The 27,640-nt window shown below is 39.9% G+C and overlaps 1 protein-coding gene across 4 annotated transcripts in view; it reads left to right on the top strand.

Annotated features, from left to right (window-relative positions):
• Window positions 1-27,640, top strand: part of TSPAN9 (tetraspanin 9) — a 179,098-nt gene that overhangs the window by 80,875 nt on the left and 70,583 nt on the right. For 2 of the 4 annotated variants that reach the window (XM_058419320.1, XM_040055567.2), the window contains exon 3: window positions 6,030-6,109. The exons of 1 other annotated variant lie outside the window; for it this stretch is intronic. In XM_058419320.1, the coding sequence (XP_058275303.1) occupies window positions 6,047-6,109 (63 nt within the window). In that variant the 5' untranslated portion in view covers window positions 6,030-6,046. Of the gene's footprint in view, window positions 1-5,638; window positions 6,110-27,640 lie in introns of those variants that run through there. One more of the 4 variants, XM_040055566.2, reaches the window with a different exon arrangement.

The raw sequence follows: 27,640 nt of genomic DNA, 5'->3' as shown, positions 1-27,640 counted from the left end.
AGAAGGTGAAGAAAGAAGGGTGAGGTTGTTGTCTCTCACAAAACATTGGGATTGTTTGCTGGTCAGGTCGCAGGCACCGGCTGTGAGTAAGCCTGTTTTTAATGAATCCAATCTCTCCCTCCGTCGGCTGTCTGTCCGCTAAGCGCCAAAGGAAATGGTGGTTTTCTGACTTCAAGAGAAATGACTGCTCCTCATGGTACTAGGGAAACTAAGTGTGCATTCCACTCTTTCTGAACTCTTGGTAGTGATTCTTTCCTTAATATGTGTATCAAACAAGCTGTTCATATAGGCTCTAAATAATGTGTGAAGCTATGATTGGTGACTGGAGACTCCAAAACTGAAGTTACAGTAGTTCTGTCTGTTTCTAGTGGAATACTTAGTGGAAAATGAAACTGAGTCAAAGGTTAAATATGGCTTGGGCTATTTGGTTCTGAAAAACACAGGCAGATTTCAAAACTTGCCTACCACACAAAGTTGTCCTTAAAATCTACCTTGTTTTTGTCCAACTTCATGATCTGTAGAATACTTTGGATTTACAGCATCCAAGCTGGAGTTTGGAAGATGGTAGGATGTGCATTACAACTGTCAGAGTACCCAGGTTTTTGGTTATAAATTCTGCAGCCTTGGAAGACTTGAGAACTCCAGGCATTTTAACTTGCTGGAGTCCGTAAACTTTTTGGCATGGAACCAAGAGCATGGGAGACCTGAGAACCCCATGGTTTTGTCTCTCATGTGATCCTAATTTCAGTTCTATTCTTTGGACAGGACATCCTTTTCCCTTTAAGCTTATTCCAAAATCAGTGTTGGGGTTTTTGTGTTTTTTTGTGGTTTTTTTTGTGGGTGTTTTTTTTTTTTTTGTTTTTGTTTTTGTTTTTTTTTTTTTTTTTTTTTGTTTTTTGTTTTTGGTTTTGTTTTGTTTTGTTTTGTTTTGTTTAATCTGAGCTTTCAGCTGTATGCAGCTGTATGCAGTTCTATTATTTTCAACTCTTGTTCCTTACCTCCTTCTCATGGACTTCCAGGATTCAGTGCCGTGACTGGAAAGATGTAGTCACTGAGTCTATACTCAGCAATCTCTGTTCTTTGCCTATCTAATATACCCTGAGGTAGGCTTGTAAAATGGAGTTCCTGGTCAATATAATTCGAAAGTAAAGACTGAATTGAAGAACCATATCCTTTGAACACTTGGTAGCATGTGCATTTGTACATCTCTCTGTAGGGCTCAGTATTGTTCTGAAGTCATGTGGCAGGGTTACTAAAACTCCTGATTCAAAAATAATTAATTTGAGAAGGGTGCAGTGGTTAGTGAGCTAGCTGAGGACGTGTGAAGCACAGATTTGGTTTGCTCCTCTGCCAGCAGTTTTCTATTCATCCTTAGCAAACATCTTGGTCCTCGAGTTCTCCATATTTAAAATAGTGACAGTAGCATTATCCTACTTAATAGAAATTGCAAGATAAATATATATACTAAGGTATAAAATAGCTTGTATACCATAGTGACTGGAGTTCTTGTTTTTCCTTCTATAAAAACCCATAGAGTTTCATATTTCATTTTCAGGAATCATGGGAGACATAGAAAAAGCTTAAGATATTTTTGCTCAGCCTTCAGTATTTTTTTTCTGTTCTTGCCTGTTGTAGTCCTTTTCACTGGGTCAGCAAGCTAACTGAAGGGGAATGTCAAGTAAAATTGAGTTGAAATTTCTAAAAGGGGGTAAAAAGTTTATTTTTTCTATGTTGCTGATATATCTTATGTATTTTAAAATCTGTGTTTATAAATATGTTGATAAACTTGGTCAGCTTGTTCTGTTTTGCAGCATGATTCCATGAGCCAGTTGTACAAAAACAGCTGGGGAGGGCAGAAACAAACAGAGGGGTTCAGGAGCACTCTAGGTGGGTGTAATTGGCACTAAAGTTCTGGTGAGATTAAACTACAGAATGGGAAAAAAGATTAAATAATTTGTGAAATTGACTGAGAAATGAAGATGCTGGGATATGTGCTTTGGGGACTATGGTTGACTGTTCCCAGGAGAGAACCAAATTAATCAGATTCAGTAGGAGAGCCAGCCTGTGCTTTTTGACCATATTACTAATACCCTTTCTTTCCATTTTTTGCCTACACCCATTGTGACATGGATTTTCATACCTGCTATTTGCAAGTGGCCTAAATTTTTACCTGTAGTATTTTGAAGAGCCATTTAAATGCGATGGATTGATATTTATTGCCTTGTCCCAAGCACATACACGTGGGACTGAAATTATTTTCTTGATGTGAAGGCATCACTCAGCAACAAAATTCTGTGATTCAGTAATCAAACATTGATGAAGTACAGAGTGAGCTTTTGAATGTTTTTCATGCCCTGATTACTAAACAGAGGTAGGATCTGTAGTGAAGCAAAATGTGTTTGTCCTCGTGCTGAGGTTACGCTGTTGAGTGGGACCCTGAAAGGTGCTGCTGGCATGCAGCAGCACCTTCTGCTGAAGTCTCAGGCAGAGGCAGAGTTGAGTGCAATGGCTGGTCAAAACACAGCTGGACAGACTGCTTACAGCTTTTTCACCGTTTATTTTTTCAGCAACTAAGCAGCCCCATGTGGTTTATTAACTCAGCTACCTGAGCCCTGAGTTAGAGTTGCAGCAGCAGGAAGTGGCTTCTAATCTGTAAAGATTCTCTGTGGCTACAGATTGAAGTGACTGAAGGTTACTGAGGCTTGTAAGGTCTCCCTGGTGGCCACAGCATAACCATAAGAGAGTCCTGTGTTTTCTTGCTGCGCAGCGAGAGGAGAGGCTGACCTGGAACCTTGTTTTCCCCACTGCGCGTTGCTCCGGTCTGGATTTTTAAACCTTCTGTTGACTTTATGTGTGTCTTTGGTTGGGACTGTTCTGAAGTACAAACTGTGCTGTAGACCAGTCATTGAGATCTCTTCATGGAAGGTACATTAGAGGTAATAGTGCAGAAAACCAGTATTTTGTAGTATTTGGAGGTAAACATAGAAAACTGGAAAACTTCAATAAGGTCTAATAATGAAGACCTGAAAAAAAATGTTGGAGGTATAGTTGTTTTGCCGTACTTTTTTTAACCACCAGTAGAAAGTTTCCACTATTTACAAACTATTAGAGTATTGGTGAAAATTTTTTGCTTATTACAGAATATTCTTTTAATTTTTTGACCTTGAGGAGGGCAGATTCATTATTTTTGTCATGTACTTTCAATGGAAAGGCAAATATTTATATTGCATTAATTTTCACAAGTGCTCAGCAATTTTTTTTTTTCTGTAGCTAGTCTAACTTGGTGTAAGTTTTATGGTAAACCAAAGGGTACAAAAACTAAAAAGCTAAAAATGCTTTAAAGTACTGGTGTGTTCTCACAATTTTTTGGCTGAGTGCTCAGTTTTGTATGACAAGTGAAAACCACTGAAAATGTCTAGCTGTAGCATTGCTTTGCAGTGGTACAACTTTATACTTCCAGTAAGTGAATTTCAAACAGAAGTGTTTTTTCAGTCTTCTAAATCCATACTCAAAACGTTTGCCTTGTGTTTCAGTGTGAGTTATCCTGCAGGCTCCGGTATTTGAGGCAGGTGCCTGGCCATGACCTGCAAGTTGCTTCCATGTTTTTTGCTGTGAACATTGCTTCTTGATAACGGCTTATGGTGAAGTTTGTATGTGCACCGTAGACATGTATAGAAATGCCCATTCTACTTTGGTCAATGCTAATTCATCTTTTTTTACTTGGGCGTTTCATGTGTAACTTTTTCTGCTGTCACACACAGTGCTGAGCAGTCATCCCGCAGTCTTTCTGATGGACATATTTGATGCAGGGAGCTGTGAAATTACTTTTGAAAAGCAAAGTGAACAAACATTTTTGATACGGGCTTAGACCTGCCTGTTGTTAGAATCTTATTTTAGAGCAGAAAATGTGAGAGAGCGATATTACACATTCAAATACTGGGTATTACAAGTACTTTATTGGCAGAGGGATCTTGAAGCAGAAAAAGCCTCTCAAGAAAGGTACAGCACTGCTTTAGGGTGTGGATTCTGCTGTTGTTACATAAAAATTACGGACTCTTTAGAGGCTTTTTGACATAGGTATGTAAGATTGCGTAAATGTTACATTGTCTTTTCTCAAAGATACTTGATATAACCATTAACAGTACATTTTAATGAGCATGTGGAGGGATCAGTTGAAAATTGTATAGAATTTTGCTTTTCCCGGTAGCTGTACCTCCTTCACAGTCGCCTCCTAATGCGGTTTCTTTCTTTACAGAAAGAAAAGAATAACCTGCATTTTAAATCTGCTGTAGCACTTCGCACTGTCGGTGCGCTGCTTTTGCGCTTATGACAGATTTGACGAATCTGGAAGCGCGGGCAGTAGTGACCTGAAGTGTTTCTCTTCCCCCCTCCAGGCGCTTGCATGCATATGCGAAGGCACACGTGCACGGTGCCCACCCTGTTTCAGAGTCCTGGCAGGCATGTTGCACTCCTCTGTGGAAAAGAAATGTGGCATTTGGGTCAGTGTTTCTAGTTCACAGACGACCTGTGATGTAAGATGGCTTATTGCTGTACACAATAATGTCTGATGTGCTTGTTAAATAGCGTGTAAATAGCTGCAGGCTCAGATCCCCTTACATTTCAGGAGTTTTAAGAATTGAATGATGACCTCGTAAGAGGCAGCAGCTCTGCTTTTCCGCTTCTGGTTAATTATGTCGCAGGTGATGGTGTCGCGTTATGTGCGTGTACAACTGAGATGCGTGCCTAAGCAGTGTATGCTGGGTGCTAGCCTATTCCCATTGCTTGTCCTGTGGGACTTGTTTAAGCCAGAAAAAAATGTAAGTCACCGTTAACGAGCAGAGAGAGGTTAGCACCTGTCAGTCTAATCCGTACTTTTTCTACATTTCATTGCATCGAAGGAATATCACTGCCTAACGGTTCTAGCGCATCAACGGCTAAACAGTACTTGACATTTAAAGAGATTTTCTGTTGTGCACTTGTATAGTCAAGAGTAATTCTAATCCTATTAAAGATATTATGTCATGGAGGCGTGTCCTGGAGGGGAAGGCTTCTGCTAACTGGCCCGATGGAAAGCAGAGGGGAGGGGCGAGCAGGAGGGCGGATTTATTACTCGATAGTTAGGTCAGGGATTTCTGTGGGAAATGCCCAGTGGTTGCAGTTGCTGATGATTTCACGGCAACAGCAGTGAAACACGGAGTGCGCTCCGGTAGCTGGTTACTGAATGAGACACTGCAAATGGGTGGAAAGAAAAAAGACAGCGTGTGAGAGAGAGTCAGAGAGACACAGAGAGGGAAGCTGAGAGCAAGGAAAGTGCTCCGGCTCGGAGAGTCTCCCAGGTGTACTGCAGAAGCTTTTTTGGAAATGGATGCAAGGACCATCTGCTGCCTATAGATTAGAGGACTGTAGACTAGGAGTGCAGAGAAAGAGCTTATGGCTCTTTTTAATAAAAATCAAAGTTCTGCATAACTGATTCATCGAGATAAATCATGAGTGTGCTCTTGCATGGGATATTAATGTATAAATCCATGCTTCAGACAGACAGAGTACAGCCTACATTGCTATAAAAAAATAAACCCAGCAACAATGCAGTGAATAAATTCTGCAGTGATTATCTGATTTATGTACGAAGAAAAAGAGAAGCAAAACACAGACTGCTCTTAGCGCACTGTGGCATTTGCAAGGCACTGCATTTAATGCTGAGAGATGCTATACATTAAATCTGACAACTGTGAAAAGAGAGATCATGGAGAAGTCAAGTAGTGAGGATTCTTCAATTCACCGGAGTCCATCTTTGGATAGCAAAGACTCAGATTTTGCTAAACCTTCTACCTCAGGGAGGCAATTTGGTCGAGGTTTTACTGCAGGAGCTTTCTATGGTACAACTGGATCACGCACACAGAGCCACACTGGGGTCGGAACCGGGACCGGCGCTGGGACTGGAACTGGCGTAAAAAGTGAAAAATACAGTGCACCCAAAGGCAGCAAATACGTGGTCTTTTACCTGGATCTATCCTTTGTTTTCCTTTTAGAATTTAAGAAGTGCAACATGGCAAGAGGCTGCCTGTGTTGTTTGAAATACATGATGTTCCTTTTCAATTTAATATTTTGGGTGAGTACTGCCTTTTCAGTTGCCTTCATCTGTTAGTGTATCCTGTACTGCTGCATTATGTGTGTAGTGCATCTTTGAAGCAGTACAGTAAGTTCTCTCCTCCCCTCCCTCTCTCTCTTACCTGCTTGGAATATTTTCAGTGTTAAACTTATGTCTATTGGGAAATGCACATGCTTTCTTTATCTTTATTGCTACCTGGTTACTGTAGTTTGGCTTCTAATTGCTCAGACTTGCTATTCTAATGTGCTTTGAACTGGGTTATCTAAGAAAGGGCAGAATTGTTGCCCTTTAAGGAAGACCAGAATTATTGTAGCATTAAAATCCTGCAGTGGCTGGATTGTTGCATTCTGTTGTAATACTTGTTTTGCAAAAAGCTGAAGGTTAATTTTTAAAGTGCATTTTCATTGTCACCATAAATCTCTTTTGCTGTGTGTAAACTGCATTTGACAAACTGCATTTTCATTTGAAGGAAGTTCTGTCCCATTTCTCCAATTAAAAACAGTAAATCATGTATATTCTAACCTCCTAAAGTCTCAGCATAAATGTAAAATGCCTGGAATGGTGAATTAATCTGGATTCAGTTTCAGCTGCAATTGTACACATTGGTGTGTGAAGTTGGAGACTTGCACTTGCTTCTCAGGGATCAAAATTGATTTTCCTCCATCAGCCAAGAGGCGTGAGGAGTTGTAACAATGAATGCTTCAGCCAGCAAGTTAAAAGCATAATGGCTACTTTGAGCAAAGTATTGTCACGTACAAGGGAGGGAGGAAAAGTTAAGTCAGCTAAGCATCCTTCAGTACAGTATTTTTAAAGAAATCACAGGCTAATTGGAATACTGAATATTCATGAATATAACCCTGTATGAAACGGTTTGCTTAGTTTGAAAGCGAAGGTCACTGCCTTCCTGGTGGTTAGAAAGCTTGGGCACATGAACAAAACCATTCATGGTTGTGATCCAGAAAGATGCACACACTGTAAGCTTCATCAGTAAATGAAGACACCATCCCAGGACTTGTTTTGGAAAAAGGGGCATTAGCAGTCTAGTTCAAATACACCTGTGGTGTACAGATATCATTGTTCAAATTAGGAGCCTTACTTGCAGGTTCTCTGTTTATCTTGACCCACTTACTGAAATAACCTCTAAGTGCAAGAGTTAATGGGAGATTTGGTACAGTGTTGAACCGCTCATGCAACAGGGAGCTTTTATCAGTAACAGACTGAAATCCTACAATTACTGAACTTGTGGGCATCTTACTGAAATAGAAAGATAGAACTCTTCACTGAAGAACATCTGATCAAGGTTCACTTATGGTTTTTTTTTTTCTGTACACGTACCCTACTAGAAAGTTGCTGTAAGTATTTTTGGAATAAATCATTTTAAATACACCATACTTATATCAAACTGCCTATTTGACTTGATGCTGCATTACTTTGACACCTTGAACTATTTTTTTTTTCATATCTGTATGTGGTGACTAGTTTTAGAAAAGCTTTTATCTGGTCTCGATACTTATGTCCTCTGTGATCTGTTACCTAGTTGTCTCTTACTCCTCACCTCCTTAGATGCAACATTTTTCTTTGATTTTTTTTTTTCTTTTTCCCAAGCAACAATTTTCTTGACTCTGCATCAGACCTTCAGAGTCCATTTTTTCCATTCCTTGAACTTGCAAGAACATTTCAGACTTCATCTGTGTGCTCATCTCTGTCTGCTCAGCTCCCACTGGACTTCTGTACAAACACATTGCTGCTTAGGTCAAAGCTAGCCTACCATCTGGAACAGTTCTCTGGTGTCCTGTGCTTCTTCAGTTCTTACTCTTACCTTTTAATCCCCTTCACATTCTCCTTACCAGGTCTTTTGTTGTGAGGATTATATCACTTTTCTTTCTGTTACTAAACTTATCACCACATCTCTATCCAATATTCTAAAAACACCTTCTTCTCTCTCTCTCTCTTTTTTTTTTTTTTTTTTTTTGCGTGTGCGTGTAAACTGTACTATTCTGAATGAAAATAATGCTTTGGCCTGGTGAATCCGAGAGATTATTGAAAAGTGCTAAATGCAAATGCAAAAGCTGTCAGGTACTTTTCAAAGTAGTTTACAACAGACATGTGATCCTTCAGCCTGGCTTAAATTGCTTATAAGTCCCTCCTTCTTCGCTCTAGCTGTTTTATACTCAATTTTGCAAGCCAGAATGATGTTCTCGTGCATTATTCCAGTTTTGCTGGTTTGTTTTTGTTTCTGTTTTTTGACTGGGTTGTCTTATTGTTTGAGGCATTCAAATGAATAACATTATCCTTTGACTTACGGAAATGCAACTGGAATGAAGCACACTACACTACGTGTGTTCTGTACTTTGCTGCATCTGGCTTCGTACCTGGAACCTACACTCTCTCCACCATGACTCTCTGAGAGGTTGTGAATGTTTGGCTCTGTATGTGATCCTTGCTGATGCTGTGCACCTGCAGCATCTCTCACTCCTGCCCTGAACACTCCTGCTAGCCCAGCACTGGACTCCCCACACAGCTCTGCCTGTGCCCTCTGCGCCTGCCCTGTCCTGAAGCATTCCCTGCTATTTCAGTCCCATATTTCTTCTTAACCTGCCTTTTCCATTCCCAGGTTTGCCTTTCTCACTGCTTCCTTCTGAATTTCTGTTAAGAAACCCAAGTCCAAAAACGTGAAGCTGTGGCCTGCTCTTGAGTAGTGACTATCATCTTTCATAATGCAAGGTGATTTATTTTTAAAAAGAGAAGCTTCATTTTTAAACATGAAATTTCCTGAACTGTAATTTCAGGCAGAATGAGGCTTCTGGTCTTCAGAGATGAGGAGACTACTTCCACACCGTATAGAATGGTGCTTGTGAGATGCTGACTCTGAAAATGAACACAGGAGGTGCCCTTTAGCATCGCAGCATGCTGGGCATGGTGGTCTGGAATGACTCTTAGTGTTGGCTCAGAGGAGAATGTTCTTCTGTAGGAAAAGAGGAACCTTTTTCCATTATTGCTTCTTGAGGCAGAGAAACGGAGCCTAATCTATGCCTCATGGGCCAAGGGGCTCTGCGCTCTTTCAGCCTTGCAGCTAACTCATACAGATTTGACTAGTAATTATATGTGAATATTATATATTACACACGTTATTTTTACATACATTATATTTTACTTATTTTAGTCTGTATCCATAGATACTTACACACAATTGTATGTTTTAAAGTGATGGAGAATTGCAGTAGTCAGTGGATTCTCTCAGCACTTTGTAGCCAACATGCTGTCGCCGTGAAAACCGCAACCAAGAGTTGTAGCAAAAATTCAGTGTCTGTGAATTCAATTCATGGCAAGAAAATATAGCTTTTGAAAATTGCTAGCATGTGTATCAGTTAACCTGGAAGGATCATCTACCAGTTGTACAAAGCAAATTTGTCTAAGTGGGACCTAGCAGTAAGTTGGAACAGAAGGTGTTGCTCCACTGAATTACTGAGAGCTTCAGGTATTTCTCTGTGTCCCTCTGATTCTTAACAGTTGTTCAGGGCCATCTGGCATTGCTTTCTTTCAGAGATTAGGAAAGTCTGAGCTGAGGGTTAAGGAAGCTTATAGTATTTAATTGTGTGGCTAGGATGATGATTTACACTGAATTCATCCTAAGTGCATAATAAGTTTTGCAAAGGGACTGGATAGACAACTACAAATGTTAATTGATTTAGTTTGCCTTCAAGAATATTTATGTGCAAACATGCGGAGATTGCAAAGTAGCTGATGTTGCTCTGCAGAAGAAATAAAGTATTGATTTTTGCTTGTACAGATAGCAGCTAAATTGTCAAGGAAGGTAATCGCTAAATACAAACATTAGGGTATACGTGTTTCCATGGGAGATTTCATTTTATTGTTATTACTAAAAAGGATTACAATAATTATTTTCACAAAATGTATCAGAAAATATTACTGGTTATAAAAAAGAAGTTCTGTGAAACATGATTTTTTTTTAAAAAACATTCTCTCATTAAATGAGAATTTCATATGATCTTAAAAGGGAAATTTTGAAATGACTGGTATCACTTACCAAAAATTCGCTAGGGAACTTTGCAAGCAGTCAGTGGTCATGGTTACATTTTGTCTTGTTCTATTAATTTAACTTAGGTTAATGAGTCTGCATACAGTGAAGCATTCATAATAGACATCTTGATAGTTTTTACTATTGCTTAATTTTAATATAAAATGCATTTTACTAGGAGCTATATGGCAAGATTATTAAGTCTGATCTTCTGTGTTTCAAGAAGAGCTAAGGAAAAGCTAAACATAGTCAAGAAAATCCTTAATGGGTTTTTTTTTGTTAAATGTGTTTAATTTTAAACTACTAAAAAAAAATCTGATGAGCATAATACCAGTGTATTAATGTTATAATCAAACACAGAAGTTATAATTTATTCAATTTAAGTGACAAATTCAGTTATTTAATATTTACTTTTAAAGTAAATTTTTGGTAGCATTTTCCTTTTACTGAAACATAAGTTTAGAAGAGAAGAACATGGGCTGGAAACTTGCTGGTCCAGCAGGAGCAGCAGAAAGTCAAATACAGCAAATTTTTCCCTGGTACTCTGTAATTACAATAATGGATAAAGACTGTTGCTCCTGGAGAATATTTTTCTGCATTAATTATATGTGCAATTAAATCTTATGGCAGGAGTAATTAATGTGGGGGTTTTTTGTAGGTTAAAACCAATATTGTGCATTTATCAATGAGCATAAGGACAGTAGTACAGCAGCCATGCAGGTCACTTTTACTAAAGTCTCAGGTCATGCTAAAAGAGAGGGGGCATGTCCATTCTCTGGCTCTGGCTGCTGTCAAAGCTCTTGGTACTGTAAAGCAGCTAATGACTTTAGAATGGTTTGCATAAGATACTCCATACTTATTTATGCCAAACTGGAATAAATAATACAGGGCACTGTTTAGTTTGAAGTACACAGTTTTTATTGAACCTGTTGGACAGACAGTTAAATCACGGGAAGAGACTTTGTCCCTACAAATAACTGAAAATTAATCTCTGAGGTTTAAAAGGGGTGGACAGTTTGTTCCTTAAATCAGAACAAAATTGCTAACGAGAAACAGCTTTGGAAAGGACACACATTAAATTTCTCTCTCTTTTGTTGCCCTCCCACTGGCTGCATTATCTGATTTTCCCCATTTTCTTACACAGGGGATAATGACAAGGAGAGACAGCGAGTGACCCTGCGATACTTCTCTCTTGACATAATAGTGATGTTTACTTCTGTTGTATTTTCACTCTAATGACATAAGTGTGGTGACAGTTGTGGTACAATCCTGTGAAAATAAGACTATCCAAAACCAACCAACCAACCAAAAGCAAACAGAAAAATCTCAAACAACCAACCCTTCCCCCCACCCCCAACAAAAAAAAAACCAAACAAAAACAAACAAACCCCACATCAAAAACCCAAGAGAAGTCAGCAAGACAGTGAATTCTGGAAAAGCTAATGTTTTCAGTGAAATTAGCAGGAGAATTCTTTTTTTTTTTTTTGTGATAGGGTTTTGAGAAGCTGTGAAAAGATCCCAGCTATTAGTTTCCTCTCCAAATGGTATAGCGCTGTTGGTGTCCCTGTGAAAACATGCACCTCAGTGGGGGAGAACTATTAGATAAATGTTTTAGCATGGCACTGTTTTGGCTGGGAGTAGAAGGAAAGGCAATATTGTGTTCAAAGAGTGTGGTGTCCTAATGAATGTGAGGTAAATGAAGTCCATTTGTAACCAGCATGTTGACATTACAGAATAATATTAAAACATTACTGGAGACATGAAACTAGTTTCAATTTAAAATATTGAGGTTTGCTTGAGAGCTGAATTACACTGGTTAATCTGGCTGGTGAGGGCTTCATACCTCATTTTAGGGTCTAAGCTGTTTGAACTTGATAAGCAAGACATGAGATACAGCATTTTTTGCAGTGTTCCTCTCACTAACTACTCTTTGCTAACACTATTTTATTTAGGTTGTTTTGATTTTTTTTTAGGTGTGGGGGATTTAAAAATTATTTTTGTTTTTCTTCAGTGTGGGAGCATTTTGATTCTAGCTGTAGGTAGGTGTGAGAGCCATTTGTGTCTGTTATTTTGGATAAACAACGAGTTGATTCAGCATTCAAGCAGACTTGTACACAACTGTTGTGATGTGGCCTGTTGGACAGATTGTTCATTTGTACTTGGGGAAGTTTATGGTCATTGAAGGTGAGAAGTGCAGTAAGAATTTCCAGTTGGAAAACAAATTCCTTCCCTCCAGTTCTCCCTGCACCCTTGTACTCCCAGAGCTAAATCTTTCTTTAAAATATATAACTCAGGTTCTGTTCCTTATATCCTTTGAGGACATGAGGATAACATTAAACAAATCTGTGCGTGACATTAAATAAATTTCTTCAGCCTTCTATGTCTCAACTCCCCTAACTTTAAAAACAAGGATGTATCAAATTTCCATAAAGTGATGACTTACTGTCAGTTTTGAATAAGGGTAATAACTGTGATATTTCCTACTTAATTCTGCATTCCTAGACTCATTTCAGTAAGCCACTTTGTAGGGCCTTGGTTAGCAGGGTCCCTTTTTGTCTGCTACCCCCCCAGGTAAACAGGTCTACAAGAGGCCCATCCGAAGGGGTATAATCTTTCTCATATGAGTAGAGGATGAGCTTGTAGCTCCATTATCCGGTTGTCCAAGGAGGCATTTAATTTGTTTATTTAGACACTGCTGATACAGAATGAGACCCGGATAGAAAAGATGGGAGGATGGATTCTGGTTTCTGGAAAGTAAAGTGTGGTTTATTAGGGTTTTGCTGTACACATATTTGGGATGTTCCTAATGGGTAGCCAGGTCACCACAGATATTATGGAATACTATAGGTCCTCTCTGTTTATAATATGTAAAGTTACCCAGCCTTTCAGCAACTTACGGAAATTGTGAACAAAAGGAAGGATTCTGCTGTTTGTGTTGGGCTTTGCTTTAAATATCTTGCAGAAATAAATAAACCACACTTCCCAAACAAAGGGAAGGGACCTCATGTGGCTGAAGGTGTGTTATTAGACACTGAATGTTTGCTGAACCTATTGGGGACTTCTCACATAAAACTTAATAGTTTTAATACCACTTTATAGAAATGACTGCAGACACTGAACTGAAAGCCATTTCAGAACTTTCTGACACAAATTAGCTTTAAATCAACTCAGATCTCCATTTAGCTTGGTCCCTTGCTGCTTAGGAGCAACTTAAATTGCTGAATTTATTCAGCAGAGATAATTGAACTTCCAGTTGTTTGCAAATTTGACTGGAATGATTGTTCTTTCCTGCTGCCTTTATTGAGCTGGGCTAAAGTTCACATGGCTATCCAAACATTCTTCATTTAACTAGTGTATCCAGTATTGCAAGGATTGTGAATATTCATGGGACTTGCTGCCAGATTGAATTTTAGAAGTCATCTACAGCTCATCTTCAATACTGTCTCTCAAAACTTGGCTCCCGGGCCAGTAGCTTTATCACTGCTCAGGTAACGCAGCTAGGGCCAGGTTCTCCACAGGGTTATAGAACATCCAGTCACTGTTTGTTATTCTTAATCAAGTCACAGACAAGTCCCTACAGTCTTAGTAAGTAACCCAAGGCCATCTTTAAGTGCTTGGTTATGCAGTTAACATGCTAGGTCTCTTCTCTCTCACCCAGAACCTCTGTGCTGTCTGGGAACAGAGCTGATGGCTACCCCTTGGAAAGGGATGGAAGCTGAAGCACAGGAAGACTAGTTTGCCGTTTCTTTTATTTCTTTCTTTGCTTCCCCGTGTTTGCTATGTTTTTGTTGTTAAATGTAGGAGATGAGAATTAACTTTTCAGAATCAAAAGAATTAGTAATGTTTAAAAATCTTGCTTGTTTTAGTAGGGAAAGAACTCTCTACCCATGGATTCTGTTGAATCTACTTGGTCCTCATTTCAAGCTCCTTTTGCTAATCCTGTCTTCTGACTGCTGAATGAAAAAACCCTTGTTACTGTTTCTAATCAATGTGGTAGGGATAGTTTTGAAAATATATTAAACTAGTCTCTACATGTCTTTCTTCCCATGTAACACTGGCAAGTCATGAAGCATCAGAGACTGAATTTATATCTTTTTTATTTCTTTTGTGAATTTCTCCATACTTCTGTTTTATGTGCATTCTGGTTCAATTTGTACTGCTGTAGGTACAAATTATAGGTCTGCAGTAGAAAATGATCACATTATAGTTGATTCTTAAAAGTGTATGACATGTATTGAGAGTTGCTGCAAGGAACAGAAATCAGCAGAAACTGGTATGCTAATCATCTGTTACAGAATTATTAATTTCTAACACTGTATTGAGTTGTGACTGGTAAGTACTTCCATTTTATTAAAATAAGCAGGGTTTAATGGTTTTAATTTTTTTTTTTTAATGATAAAGAAGACTGAGGCAAGACAATAATGGGCTGTGGATGAAGATAAGATTATGAACAGATGACTATAAGCTATAGGGTTCATCAGCTTAACAAATTACCAGTCATTAAGAGAGATGCTTTAGTCGCTTGTGTGCACATTTCTGCCATGTTGTGGAAAGCATGTTAACTAAAACCATGCAGTTTACTCTGCAAATAAAGTATGGAATGGTTAACAGTGGAAGCAGTTAACTGGGATTAGTTCCATTGTATACAGTTGTGTCTCTATGCCACAACGTACAATTGCTGAGGCTAAAATGATGGGAAAGTGAAACAGAGGGAAAAGAATTTGCATCATACTATTCAATCAACTTTCCTCAATTTGCTATCCTAGAGAATTGGAATTTACTAGAAAGACTGCTTCTGAATCAGAGGTTTGTTCTTTTAGTCTTCTTTAATTGATGTATTATGCACACTTTGTTTTAGATGGTGCTGCTGAACACTTATATTTTGCTAGTAGCTATGACACTGCTGAGAAGAGTGGATTCTTCAGAAGATTCCTTTCTTCTTCTGTATTGTCTTGGAGAGTTTCCAACTAGTTATGCTCTTAAGCAGGTAAAAGAGGTGTCTATGAATAGATTGTAATTCAGAAATGTAAACATCTCTTTTTGTCTCATTTCATAGTAGTTTTAAACTGAATTGATGGTTAAGAATCTTATTATCCTTTACTTCTGTGCCCATCCCCCACTTTTTAACCTTTCATCAAGCTATTGCTGTGTTCCAAAGTTTCCCTTTTTCTTTTGAAGTGTCCTCTGGATGCAGAGACACAGTTAAATTAGAAAAAAATAAACTTCATGTTCACAATTGCTCTTTCCTTACAGTTTCATTTGCCCCGTCTTCTCCATTTGCAGTGCTTTAAGGAATTGATATTACATCTGTTGCCATAATCCCAGAGTGCCTTAGGACCACTTAATGTATTTATCCTCTTGACACCCTGTAAGTATGGGCCGTGCTTTTATCCTCCTGATACAGATGGAAAGCTGAGACACCAAAACAAAGAGAATGTCTGCATTAGAGCACGGGATAGAGAGCTGAGAGCCATTAGAGACCAGAACTAGAAAGTTGTCATGGTTTAACCCCAGCCAGCAACTCAGCACCACACAGCTGCTTGCTCATTTCCCCTCCCCTTCTACCCCAGTGGGATGGGGAGGAAAATCATGAGAAAGGTAAGTGGGTTGAGGTAAAGGCAGTTTAATAATAGAAATAAAATATGATAACAACAATAACTACAGAATGATAATTGTAATTAAAAGGGAAATAACAAAGAGAGGGAGAGATAAATTAAATCCACAATCCCCCATTACAGTACATCCACTGACTGATGCCCAGCCCATCCCTGAGCATTGACTTATGGCTCCTGGCTGACTCCCTGCAGTTTATGTACTGAGCATGATGTTCTATGGTATGGAATATCCCTTTGGCCAGTCCTGCCCACGCTCCCTCCCAGCTTTTTCTGCACCTCCTTGGTGGCAGAGCATGAGACCCTGAAGGGTCCTTGACTCAAGGTAAGCACTGCTCAGCAACAGGTGAGAGGCATGGGCACAGATTGCCCAGGGAAGTTGGGGATTTCCTGTCTCTGGAGATTTTCAAGGCCAGGTTGGATGGGGCTTTGAGCAGCCTGGTCTAGTGAAAGGTTCCCTGCCCAGGCAATGTGATTGGAATTAGATGATCTTTAAGGTCCCTTCCAACCCAAGGCATTCTGTGATTAATGTTACCAACATTATTCTTACACCAAGTCCAAAACACAGCACCGTACTGGTTAGTAGGAAGAAAACTAACTCTATCCCAGCCAAAACCAGGACAGAAGTCCTCATGCAGCAGACTTCGGCATGGAGAGGCTTGTGTTGAGATCTGCATGGCAGTACCCATGAGCTCCAAAATCCTGCTGAGCCCTTCCCTCAGTCTTGGGCATCTGCAGCAGCCCTCCTGCACTTTCATTGCCAGATTGGCTTGGGCAGAGGCAGCTTAAATCTGTCTGTATCCATGGTGTAGATGTGTCCTTCTGAGAGACTTGTACAAAGTTAAACTGAAATTGAATCTGGATCCCTGAAGTCCCTGGTAAGTGTCTTAAGCAACCAACCATCTGTTACGGGCCGTGTGCCTTGGGAGAGACTTCAGAGCCAAGCCACCTCAGAACTCCACATGCTTGTGCAGCGTTGTCTGCAGGCACAAAGCTCCTAACTGGTTTAGGGCTGGTACAGCATCCTTTTATTTGCCTGCATACTCCAGAGGTCTGGCATCATTCCACTGACACCCAGGAGTACCTAGAGGAGTGGAAGTTTTCTCATGACACAGCATAAACCCTAAACCTCCCCACCACCTGCAGAGTGTCGGGGAGTAAACTGGGGATCTCTTCTCAAGATTGTCATCCAATGGATGACAGTCAAGGTGAAGACTTGGCTGTGGGATATCTTTATTAATTTCATTGTAATACTTTTTTATGACTCCAAACCAGCAAATAAAATATATTTCATAACTAATAAATAACCCAACATTGTATGTCATACTTAGAGAAGGTAGAGTTGTTGCATGGCTGGCAGTAGGATTTCTTCCTACTTTCCATAGCCCCTCAAGCCATACGTTAGTCTTTTACTGCCTGAGTGATGTTTGTGCTGACAGCTTTTTCAGCATGTGGAATGTAGAGAGGACTCTCAGGTGGGATCTTTCTTTGCACTCAGCATCTGAGAGGATGTTGGGGTGTCTTTCAGTGCAACACTCGTTCCGTGTATTACAGGATGCTGCCTAAAATGCAGATTGCTGGAGTTAGATTTGCTTCTGGTTTGTTATTTTTGTGTTTGTTCAGGCTTTTTTTAGGTGTTATCTACTCTCTTAATAGAATATGGCTGTGGAGGTGGCTATGATGTACGATCTTGATGTGATAGAGCTATCTGTTACTTTGGCAGGTTGAAATCCCCTTTACTTTGGAAATTTGAGTCTTCTTTTAGGTAGAAGTGGAACCTGATTGCTGGATTTTGTTCTTGTTTTGTCTCTTAGTCTGTTTGTCCATTTACAGCTTAATTGAAAAAAATAATTGTTGTGCTTCATGATTTAGTAGGTATTAGTGGTAAGGTTTACCTTATTACTGGTAGGATTTCCATGGTTCTGTTTTGAGTATTTAAATTCATGATCCAAATAAACTGTAGTGGTGTTACAATTTAATATTACTATGTTGGACTTCTGGTGTATTGATTTATCTCCCATTCATGAGGATCAATTGCAGAATTGTATATACTGGATCAGATGAAAAGTTTGTGTACCTTGCCTTTTAAAGTACATGGTAAAAAATGCTTAATAGCGACTAAAGGAATTGAATGAATTCATGGAACTCCTTGCAGCCATTTATCCAAAATTCTCTGGCAGAAAGTCTACGTGTTTAATTAAATATTCTGTGAAAGGGCATTTCCTTTAATGTCTTGTGCTTGCTGATTTCAATAGATGCTGATAGTTATTCTGAAAAACAGTGAACCTTTCTCCATTTGTCTTGTCATTCCTATTTATATTTATTTTTATTTTATTACTGGAATGGAAAGAAAAATCAGAAAAAAAAATCTAATTTAAAATGAGTTTATGGTAAAAGTAGTATTTAGCAGGGCATATAGCATAACATATGTTCAGATCATGGAATCATAGGAAAAACTCTAGGTTGGTAGGAACCTCTAGAGAACATCTGGTCCAACCTTCTGTTGAAGGGAAATCTTTAGTTTGTGTTACCCAGGGCCCTGTCAAGCTCAGCCCTGAGTATTTATAGCAAAAGAAATGCTACCATTTCTCTTGGTAATCTATTCCAATGTTTGTTTTCAATTAGTTCAGTTTGTTTTCAGTTTTTCTTACAGCCATGCCAAAATTTTCCATGAAGCAACCTGCGTTCAATATTTGTCTTGGTGGAACAGTGCAGGATGGTGTTCAGTTTCTTGAGCTGGGATGACCAAGCCTGGATACAGTAGTCAGAGTATGGTGTGACAAGTGCTGGATAGAGTGGAATAATCACATCTCATGATCTACAGGGTACAGTCTTGCCAGTGCTGCCTGGAGCTGTATTTAAACACTTACACTAATATTTCTGTAGTTCTGTGGCGTAGCTTTTGACATCAAGTTTAGAGCGGCAGCGTGCACAGCGCTCTGTATAGAGTTCTGTGAGATAGAGAAGCTCTGTTGTGAGGACAGAAAGATTTTCTTCCTCCCTTCTGAGCATTTGCACTCACACTACATCGCTGCAGTTAGACACTCATCCTTTTACTGTTTTTCTCTCTGGACTGCCTTCCCTGGCAGCCTCCCCTGAAATACACTTCAGCTAAACCGCTTCTCCTTCTCTGAGCTATTCAGCAATTTTTGTAGCCCATCCTGCAGCTTTGTCCCTCTAGGTCACTCTCTGTTTTAAACTCCATCCAGCTTGAAGTTGCAGTTGGCACAAGTGCTGACAAGAAGAGAAACATTGATCTTATCGCTCCTCCATCCAAGTGGCCACCGTGTGTGATTGTGTTCTCTGGTGTAGCGTATTGATTTTATGCGCTGCTATAGGTGTTACATGGCTTCACTGTATTATCAGAACTGCTGACTGCTCTTTTCTTGTTACATGTTTCTGGTCTGGTTAGGACTCCTGCAGCCCAGCTAGTGCTTGTATTCTCTGTTGTGTTCATTCTCACTAACAGAGTGTGTATCTCAGAATAACAAGATTTTAGGAGTTCATGATCTTTACCAGTAGGGTCGGGAGTGGAGCAGGTTAATGGTTGTGGGGTTTTGTTTTGTTTGGGTTTTTTTTAAAAACCAAGCAGCTATTTCTTTGGTGCATTCTTTTGAGTGACATTTTTTTTAAATGATACTTTATATTTTAGACTTACACTGAGGAAGTCTGAGCAACAGCTAAACCTTGAAAGCAATATGCTTGTATTAAAAATAGTCTGTAAAAATAGTGTTGTTTTTTTAAAAACATTTTATTGAAGTGCAGACTGCATGACAGCTCTGGGTGTTTCCCAACAGTGTATCTGTTCTGACATGTGTCCTAGTTTTAGACCTTTTCCAAGTTCATGAATGCGCTCTCTTCAGAGGGCTGTATTAAAGCCCAGCAGTATTTCTTTCAGGATACTTCATCTTGCTTGTCCTCCCAGAACTAGCTGGGATCAAGCATGTTTCCACACAGTTCTGGAACATCCGAGAATGCGGGTTTCTCGCTTAAAAGCTTCTGCAGCTGTGTGTGAGCAGTAATAAATGGTTGACACAAGCCTCTGGGGACAGCTTTAAATGGGTGAACTGTTCTCTATTCCAGCTGTCTCGGGGATTTTTTTCCCCACTGGTTGGATGCTGTGCTATGAGCCTGACCCAATCCTTAGTGACAGCTTGTCGGGCTGATTAATGCAGACTCCAGAGAATAGCTCTTTGCTCTCTGATTGATTCATTTTACCAATAGAACTCACATTCCTGTAGTGTGAATAATAAACAAGTGATTTAATGAGTACTCCCCAACCTATTCCAATGACATATCCTGATTGAAGCCGCACATGCTTTTGGAAAGCTGAAACACTCCTTGTATGTTACATGCTGAAGATCCACTGAATTATATACTTCTCCCATAAATCCAAATTTGAAAGTTAAGGATTAATTTTCTTCTGTGCTGTGCCATTAGACACATTATTAGAAATGTCACTGATGTTTAAATTGCTACTTCCTTCTAATTTCTCTGGTTCTTAACCAGTGATTTTTTTTTTTTTTTTTGCTCTGTGCTTCCCACCATGAAATGTGTTTCTCATGAAACTATTATTTCTTTGCAGCATTCCCTCCCTTTAAAAAAAAAATCTCAGAAGATGACATGCAAAAAGTAGGATAAAATTTGTTCTTCCTCAAGGCTGTCCTTATTCCCTGCATCACTGATGGTGGTGGAACCTCATTCTATGGTTCTGTATATAACTCTTTGTAGGAATTGGCTCTCCCAGTTCCTGCATCTTGGGAAACTCTCAGGAGCACAGAAACAGACAGCATTACAGCACTTCAGGACGATAGGGAAATTGAGCCAGAGCAGTGGAAAGAAGGAAGAATTTCTTGTTTGTGTCTGAGTGGTTTCCTTATTGTTCAAGAACACTTACTACTGCAGTTAGGAGATCCAGACTCTGTGTCTGGAGTTCTCCAATAAGAGTTCTCTTATTGGAGAGTTCTCCAATAAACATATTCAAGAGAGATGTGCATAAAATGAATGTGAAAGGATGGAAACAACGCTACTGCTTACTTGTGGGAATATAGACATAGATGTATTTTTGCCTTCTAAAGCTTTGCTGTGTGCTTCATAAAGAAGTATGGGGGGAAAAATGGGAGGATAAAAGCATCCTTAATCTCTTCCCCTGTATTCCCACAGTCTCTTTCCTTCTTTCTTTCTTTTGCTAGGATCCATGGCACACAATTTGTTTCTGCCCGACGTTCAGCTGTACACCTACTGATCTGTTCTCCATGCCTAGCCTTGCTGGTACTAATGTCATACCTGCTCTTTTGTGGTTCAGAATTTGAGTAACTGAGTGGGGAAGCAAAGATCCTGATGAGGTTGTGATCAGGTTTCTGAGGAATAACAGCTGCTGGCTTACTTGCTTTCTTTCCCAGCCTCCACCAGAGAAAGCTGAGAGGGTTCATTTGCACTTGTGTGAGGCACCGCTTTTATAAATCTGATAGCACTGTGCCTGCATGCACACAGTTCTTTGGCGTGACTTCACATTTTTGAGTGGATGATTGAGAGATGTTTTTCTGTTTTCTGTTGAAAGAAGCTCAGCACCTTCTAAAGAAACTTCTTTCTGTCCTCAACCTACTGCTAAAAGGTTCTAGGAGCTGTAATTACAATACTGCTTTAATGACAATCTCTGGCCTAATTTTTTGCTTCATAGCAGCTTGGGGGAGAGAGGGAGGCTTCTTCCTTTATTGTTTCTGCCCTGTAGTGTCTCCTGCTTCTATCTGTTCTCCCAAGACCGCAACCTGATGTGACATTCATTTCAGCAGTGGTTCTTTTTGCTGCAGCATCAGTGCAGATTTATGTCTGGTCATTGACGCAATATATTTTATGGGTAGTCAGCTCAAGGTTTTTTGTGTTATAGGATGTGTTGTGGACAGGTTTAGCAAAGAAAATGTTCAAACCCAATAGCATGAAGAGGAAAAACAGGCTTATTGAATTATGTCTGCCTAGGATTATATGGACTGTATAGATTTAAGATCTGTCTTAGGGCTGAAATGAGCACTGCCATGCTGAAACAAAAGGCAGTGTAAAGATTCAGGAGCATGTGCTTGAAAGGAAGATCCTTGGGATCACAAGAGGTTGCCACAGAGACATGAAAGGGTCATCACTGTGCTGGATGGACCCTAAATTATTTTTTCTCTGAAGGAATATTAATCTAGAAGTGGTTAAGAAACCCCGAAAGGGAGCATGACGTTACATGGGATTGAGTTTGGGGTTGTTCTAATGATAAGCCACAGCTCAGCTCCTTGAGATGGAGCAGAGGCAGTCTTTTTCCTGACACTCCAGGAAGGAGGAGAAAGAAAAGGTTACAAACGCTTTTGGTTCTCCAGGGTGAAACAGTGGGCACTGGAGAAAGACTGAGTACTCTTAGTTTTGAGTTCTTGACAATAGTCGAGCCCATTAAAAATGCCTTTTTAATAGACTGCTGTTTTCAGTAAAAGTTTCATTTTGTACCACTTCTGCAAGCTCTTTGGAAAATCAAGCCTTGTTCTACAGTTCTATCTGAAATCAATTTTTAGAAAATTACGCCTGAGCCATCAGTTGCAAAAAACCGCAACAAAACGGGTGACCAAAAAACCCAACAATTTCAAGTGAAGTCCTGAACTTGGACATCACAATCAAAAGTAGGATTTTTGAAAGGTCTCATCACTGACTGGGCTTTGCTGCTGGTGAAGTCAGCTCTCTGAGAGAGGAATGTTGATGGCCAGTTTTCTAAAGTGCCTGGTACTCTGTTTGGTGACTGGCCAGATGCTGCTGCCTGAGGATTTGTTGAGCTTGCTCTCAACAGCTTGTGACAGAACCTTTGTGGCAGGAAAACTCCATTGTCTTTCCAGCTCCATGGACAGTAGTCATCTTGCTTAATTATCTATCTGTGCTTAGAGATGTATGCTACGGAGGTGTGTGCTATGGATGCTGCGCCTGAGAGATTCCCTAAAAGCTCCCTTTGGAGGTGATAGATTGTAACTAAACTCGTGAGGGAGGAGCTGCAGGTCAGACAGGTAAATGTGATTGTAAGAGCTTCTACATTGCTGCTTTGTAGATGGCTAAAGCAAATTATGATGGTCTCAGCTTGAATATTCAGTTTAGCATTGCTGTGCCTGAGTAAGGACGATGATCTTTCCATTTGCAGACTCATAGGGCACATGGAATTGTTTTAACATATTTTACTGTTCCATTTTTTTCTTTCTGTTGTTTCTTGTTTCTGTGAATAGTTGTCTGTCATGCAGACTTAATTTAAAATGTCCTTGGCATTGAGCAAAAACTTACCTTGATGTAGTTGCTGTTAAGTCATCTGACTCCATGTTATCTCTGTGTAAGGTATTAATTAGAAAGAGAGTTTTAAAAGCTGTTCTCAAGGCCTAGTGACTCAAATATGGCAATGGAGATAGAAAATACATTTCAGCTGACAAATGACATGAGCTTTTATTTAACAGTTCTTATTCAAAGGTACTGAATTGGGCAGACCTGCTTAAATGAGTCCATTCTTCTACCTTCAGAATAGTGGGGTTTTGTAAAAGAGATTCCTGCTCATTTTGGACTGATACGCCCATGTGATCCCATGGCAAAAGCATAAAGAGCTCCGTTTATTCATGACTTGTGGGGACTTTCCACAGTGAGCACAAGCCAACAGCACAGGAACACTGCCATAACTACCACTGAACTGGAGCCTTGAGGCAATTTCTTTACAGTGCTTTCTTTTAATAGATTTGCTCACAAAAAGATCCCTGGTGATGCTGCCTTTCTAATAGGTTTGGCATACACTGGCAGAGCATGAAAGCGTCTTATCACTGCTGCAGATGAAAAACCTTGTAGTTTTTTGTTTTCCTAAGAAAAAACTGGGGGGCAAAAGTGAGGAGAACCCAAGGACCTGGCAGATACTGTATTTACTTTTTGGCTACGTGCAATTCACTTTTTACTGCTGCCTTTCATGAGCATAACTCAATAAATACATCAGATCAAGACTCATGAGTATTGCAGGCAGAATGGGAGTTTCAGACAAAATGTATTAAAGAAGCCCTCCTGTTGAGTCACGAGGTACAGAAAGGATCCTCCTGCTTTCTAAACTCCTTCTCAAAGAGGAATCTTAGTGTGGCTGGAATTAGTCTTGGCCCCAGACTCTGCCAACAGTTTGTCTCTAAAGGGTTATATAGGTGTAATTGAAGGTTTGTAGAACTTTGTCCTGCAGGATTAAGGATGGCAACCCAAATCTCTCTCTCTATCTATATAGATATAAAATAAATTATTTATTTAAACTTATTATGATAATTAAAATGATCAGACTAAAAGACCTTAATCAGGATAGGTAGCTATAAGTGCTAGTATAGTGTACTATTTTTGGAGTAATATTCAAGCAACTATATTGAAGCTAGCAAAATCAATTATTAAGTAGAGATTGATGTTACTCACCTGTGCTGATGACTGTGGGGAAATCTCTTTTGCTCAGCCTTGAGGAGTAACCTTGAAGAGTGTCCCCACTCAAGGGAGGACTTTCCACACACACACTTGTAGAAGGAGCATGTTAGAGCATTCCATGGTTAAAAAGTGGAGATGGATTTTTATCGTATAAAGTGATTGACTGTCAGTCCTATGCCTCCAGGCCATCTGTGCCAGCTCAGCATCTTTATTTAAGTTGTAAGTAGTATCACTTCTTGAGTCCTTTACCAGGTACTTCATCAGGTGCTTTTTTCTTCCTCAGAATGTTTAACTTTGGGGCTGATGAGTCCAGCTGGTTTCAGCATTCTTCAACACCAAAACCAGCATGGCATCCCTTTCTCCATTCACCACCCATAGCTTTGCAAATAAAAATGTTCAAGGTGGTTTTGCCCCACTCTAAGCAGAGAATCCTGCTACAATGTGAAGCCTAATACTTCCCTGTGCTCCTGACAGGGAAACTAACAAAAATACAAGACAAAGATAGGGAGACAATGGGTATTAAGACACCTTTATTCTTCGAATTTCAAAGCCTTTTATTATGGATTACAAGACACCCGAGGCACCTGAGGGTTTGACTGTCTTAACAGGGCCATGCAGGAGGACGTGTCAGACCTGAGATCAGCACTTCTCTTCTAGTCAGGCCCCCTGTCTGCTCTAGATCGTCTCTCTGCTTTTTTTGCCCTTGTTTATTTTTTCATGTAGTTGTAATGACCTCCGAAGTGGCAAGCAGATGAGATGACATTTTATTAGCTATGCTGTATGTGGTCCAAGAGCTGTATAAAAGTGACACTTAATGAAGCCATTTGTATCTTGTAGGTGTCCAGCTCTCCCAACCCTATGAGACGTGCATTAAATTTCTCAGCAGTGGAATGCCACAGGCTACATACCTCATATTTAGGAGAGCTCTGGGGAAGGGGATTTCAGTGAGTAATATGGGAGAGTGAGGTGACAACAGCTCCTTACAGGTCCCTGTACTTAGTCACTGTGTGAAGCTAACCTGGGAATGTAGTCAGATAGGGCTGAGCCGTGAGTGTTACCTGCAGTCCCTATGTGGCTCAAATGTTCTAAATTGGCCACCTGTGATGCACATAGTCACATCTATTGATTTTATTGACTGAGGTAACTTGGAGAGCTTTTAACTTTTTGTCCTTTTAGTGCTTCTCCAGCCCAGAAGCAGATCTGCATGTTTCACAGAAACAGTGGCTTTGTTAAGTCAATGAGACCCTGCACAGTAGAGCAGAACTTGCTTGTGAAAATACAGCTGTTAGTGAAAGTGTGACAGAAGAAAATAGCTCAGTTTGTCCCTAAAACCCAGTGCTGATACTTCAGGTTCAGAGTCAGCAGAAAAAGCACCACATAAAACTGTGTTTGAAAACTGCAAACCAAATATGACTGATGCAGAAAAAATTGAGATGTAATGTAACACTGGACCTCCCTGCTGCTTTTTTGACATTGACTTTTGGAAACAAGCCATGCTCAATGCAAAACACTGGGGAGTATGAGTGGTTTAAATTTTTGATGCTCAGGACAGAAAATCTATTTGCTTGAAATGGAAAATAGTGCTCCCTGTAAGAGGGGTTGTGTGTCATCATTGGCATGTGAAATAATTTTGTCTTGATAATTATAATTTTCTATCTAGTAGTCAGATCTGGCGCTAGAAGATACCTGCCTTTTTCTGACTTGCAGTCAGGTTTTTGTGAGACTCGTGGGAAGTTTGAAGTAAGTGAAAAATTGATAGAGGAACTGCAGAGACTAAAAAAACCTATCTTAAACCCTGGTACATAGTATGTACCTGCCAGCCAAGAAATTAGTCCTGGGAGGATGCTTTAACTTGTATTATTCTATCTGTCTCTGTGACTCTGCTATTCCTCCTGGGACCCTGCAGGTAACCTAGCGTGGAGCGTGGTGGGGCTCTGCCTGTGCTATTATATGCAGAAGTGCCATTTCAGGGACACCACTCAGTAACAGAGGTTCTGCTTGGTGAGATTCTAAATTAAAAAACAGTAAAAGGTGCTCCCAGCATCTGGGCGTTTGTGACCTGAAGTGGGAAATGCTTCTCCATATATATTTACAGATGGTGAGTGTTAGAGAGTGATTTATGGAAGAACTAAGAATTGAACCTGTATCTGCAGAGGTTTCTTCATCTGTTCTTCCTTCCCTTAGGACCTCTAGATGATGATGGTCTTTCTCATGTGTTACAGATTTTTCCAGTCAGTAATTCTACAGACACTGTCAATAGTCCATAAGGTCTCCTTTCTGGTGACACTGAATCCAAAATGATCTGTAGCATCAGTGGGAAGGTAATGTCTCTTGAAAAATATATGTCTGTGTTGGCCCTCCGGCTTTTCCAGCTGGAGAGGAGGAGAGGAATTGCAGGAAGGGGAAGCAGTAAATCTATGTCTTTATAGAAAACAGAGTTTGTGATTATTGTGTTCTGTAATTATGGTGGAGCAGTTGATTGTAAATGTTGATCTAGCTTCAAATGAGAAAAAGACTTGAAAGGTGAAAGGAATATAAATTACACTTAGTGAATCCTTCCAGAAGACAGCTGAAGTTCATATGCTGATTGCTAGGGTCTGTCTTTACCCTCAGACTTGGCGTTCTCAACCTTGGTGTGAATGGTGTCTTTGCCTGTCTTTTAGGAATCTGTAATCCAACCCCTCCACTCAGCCCCAGTGTAGAAATTTACTGTATTTTTTATTCTCCTGGCTGCTGTTTATCATTAAACAAAACACATACTCATCAGAAAAAGTGAGCCAGAGCTGTCGTATTCTTGGAGGACTGCTAATGAGAATAGAGTTTTTAATTACAGTGGATCATTACCACATGTAAACTGACCATCTGTTAGAGGAGAGTACTTGTGAAGGAGAGAAAAAGGACACAGTGTGTACCTTTCAGTGAGGATGCTGCTCACTGGTAAAATATGAATAGATGTTAGCCAGGAAGGCTTCGGAAGTTTCATCTTGGTGCCCTTAATAACTGAATTGTCCTTATGAAAGGAAGTTTCCCTCTGCATTCTTTCCAGTTACGGGTGCTGTCCAAGCTGACCCAAGTCCTCATGCTGAAGCCTGGCACTTTGTTTAGTTCATGCAGTTTTGTCACTTTAATGACCATTTTGTTAGAAGTTCTTAGGCCAGGGTGCTTTTATGCTCCATGGGCGTTTATGCAATTGGTGTCATTGGAAGAAGGTCTTGGAAAACCACAAATTCCCAAAGCAAATGCGTTGAGGTTTTTTGCAGTGAATTTCACAGATGATGTAACATGAGGCTGTCATGCACACACGTGGCCTTCAAAAGGGATGAAGACTGCAGAAGTGAAGAGTGAATGCTCAGCAAACATTTCATCTGGAAAGCAATCCAAAAAGGCAGATTGCCATAATTCTAATAAAATGTTTGTTAGCATTATCATTAGTGCTTTTAG

This window comes from Hirundo rustica, chromosome 2 (assembly GCF_015227805.2).
Source record: "Hirundo rustica isolate bHirRus1 chromosome 2, bHirRus1.pri.v3, whole genome shotgun sequence".
Taxonomy (NCBI): Eukaryota; Metazoa; Chordata; class Aves; order Passeriformes; family Hirundinidae; genus Hirundo; species Hirundo rustica.
This window is presented reverse-complemented; position numbering and strand designations above follow the sequence as displayed.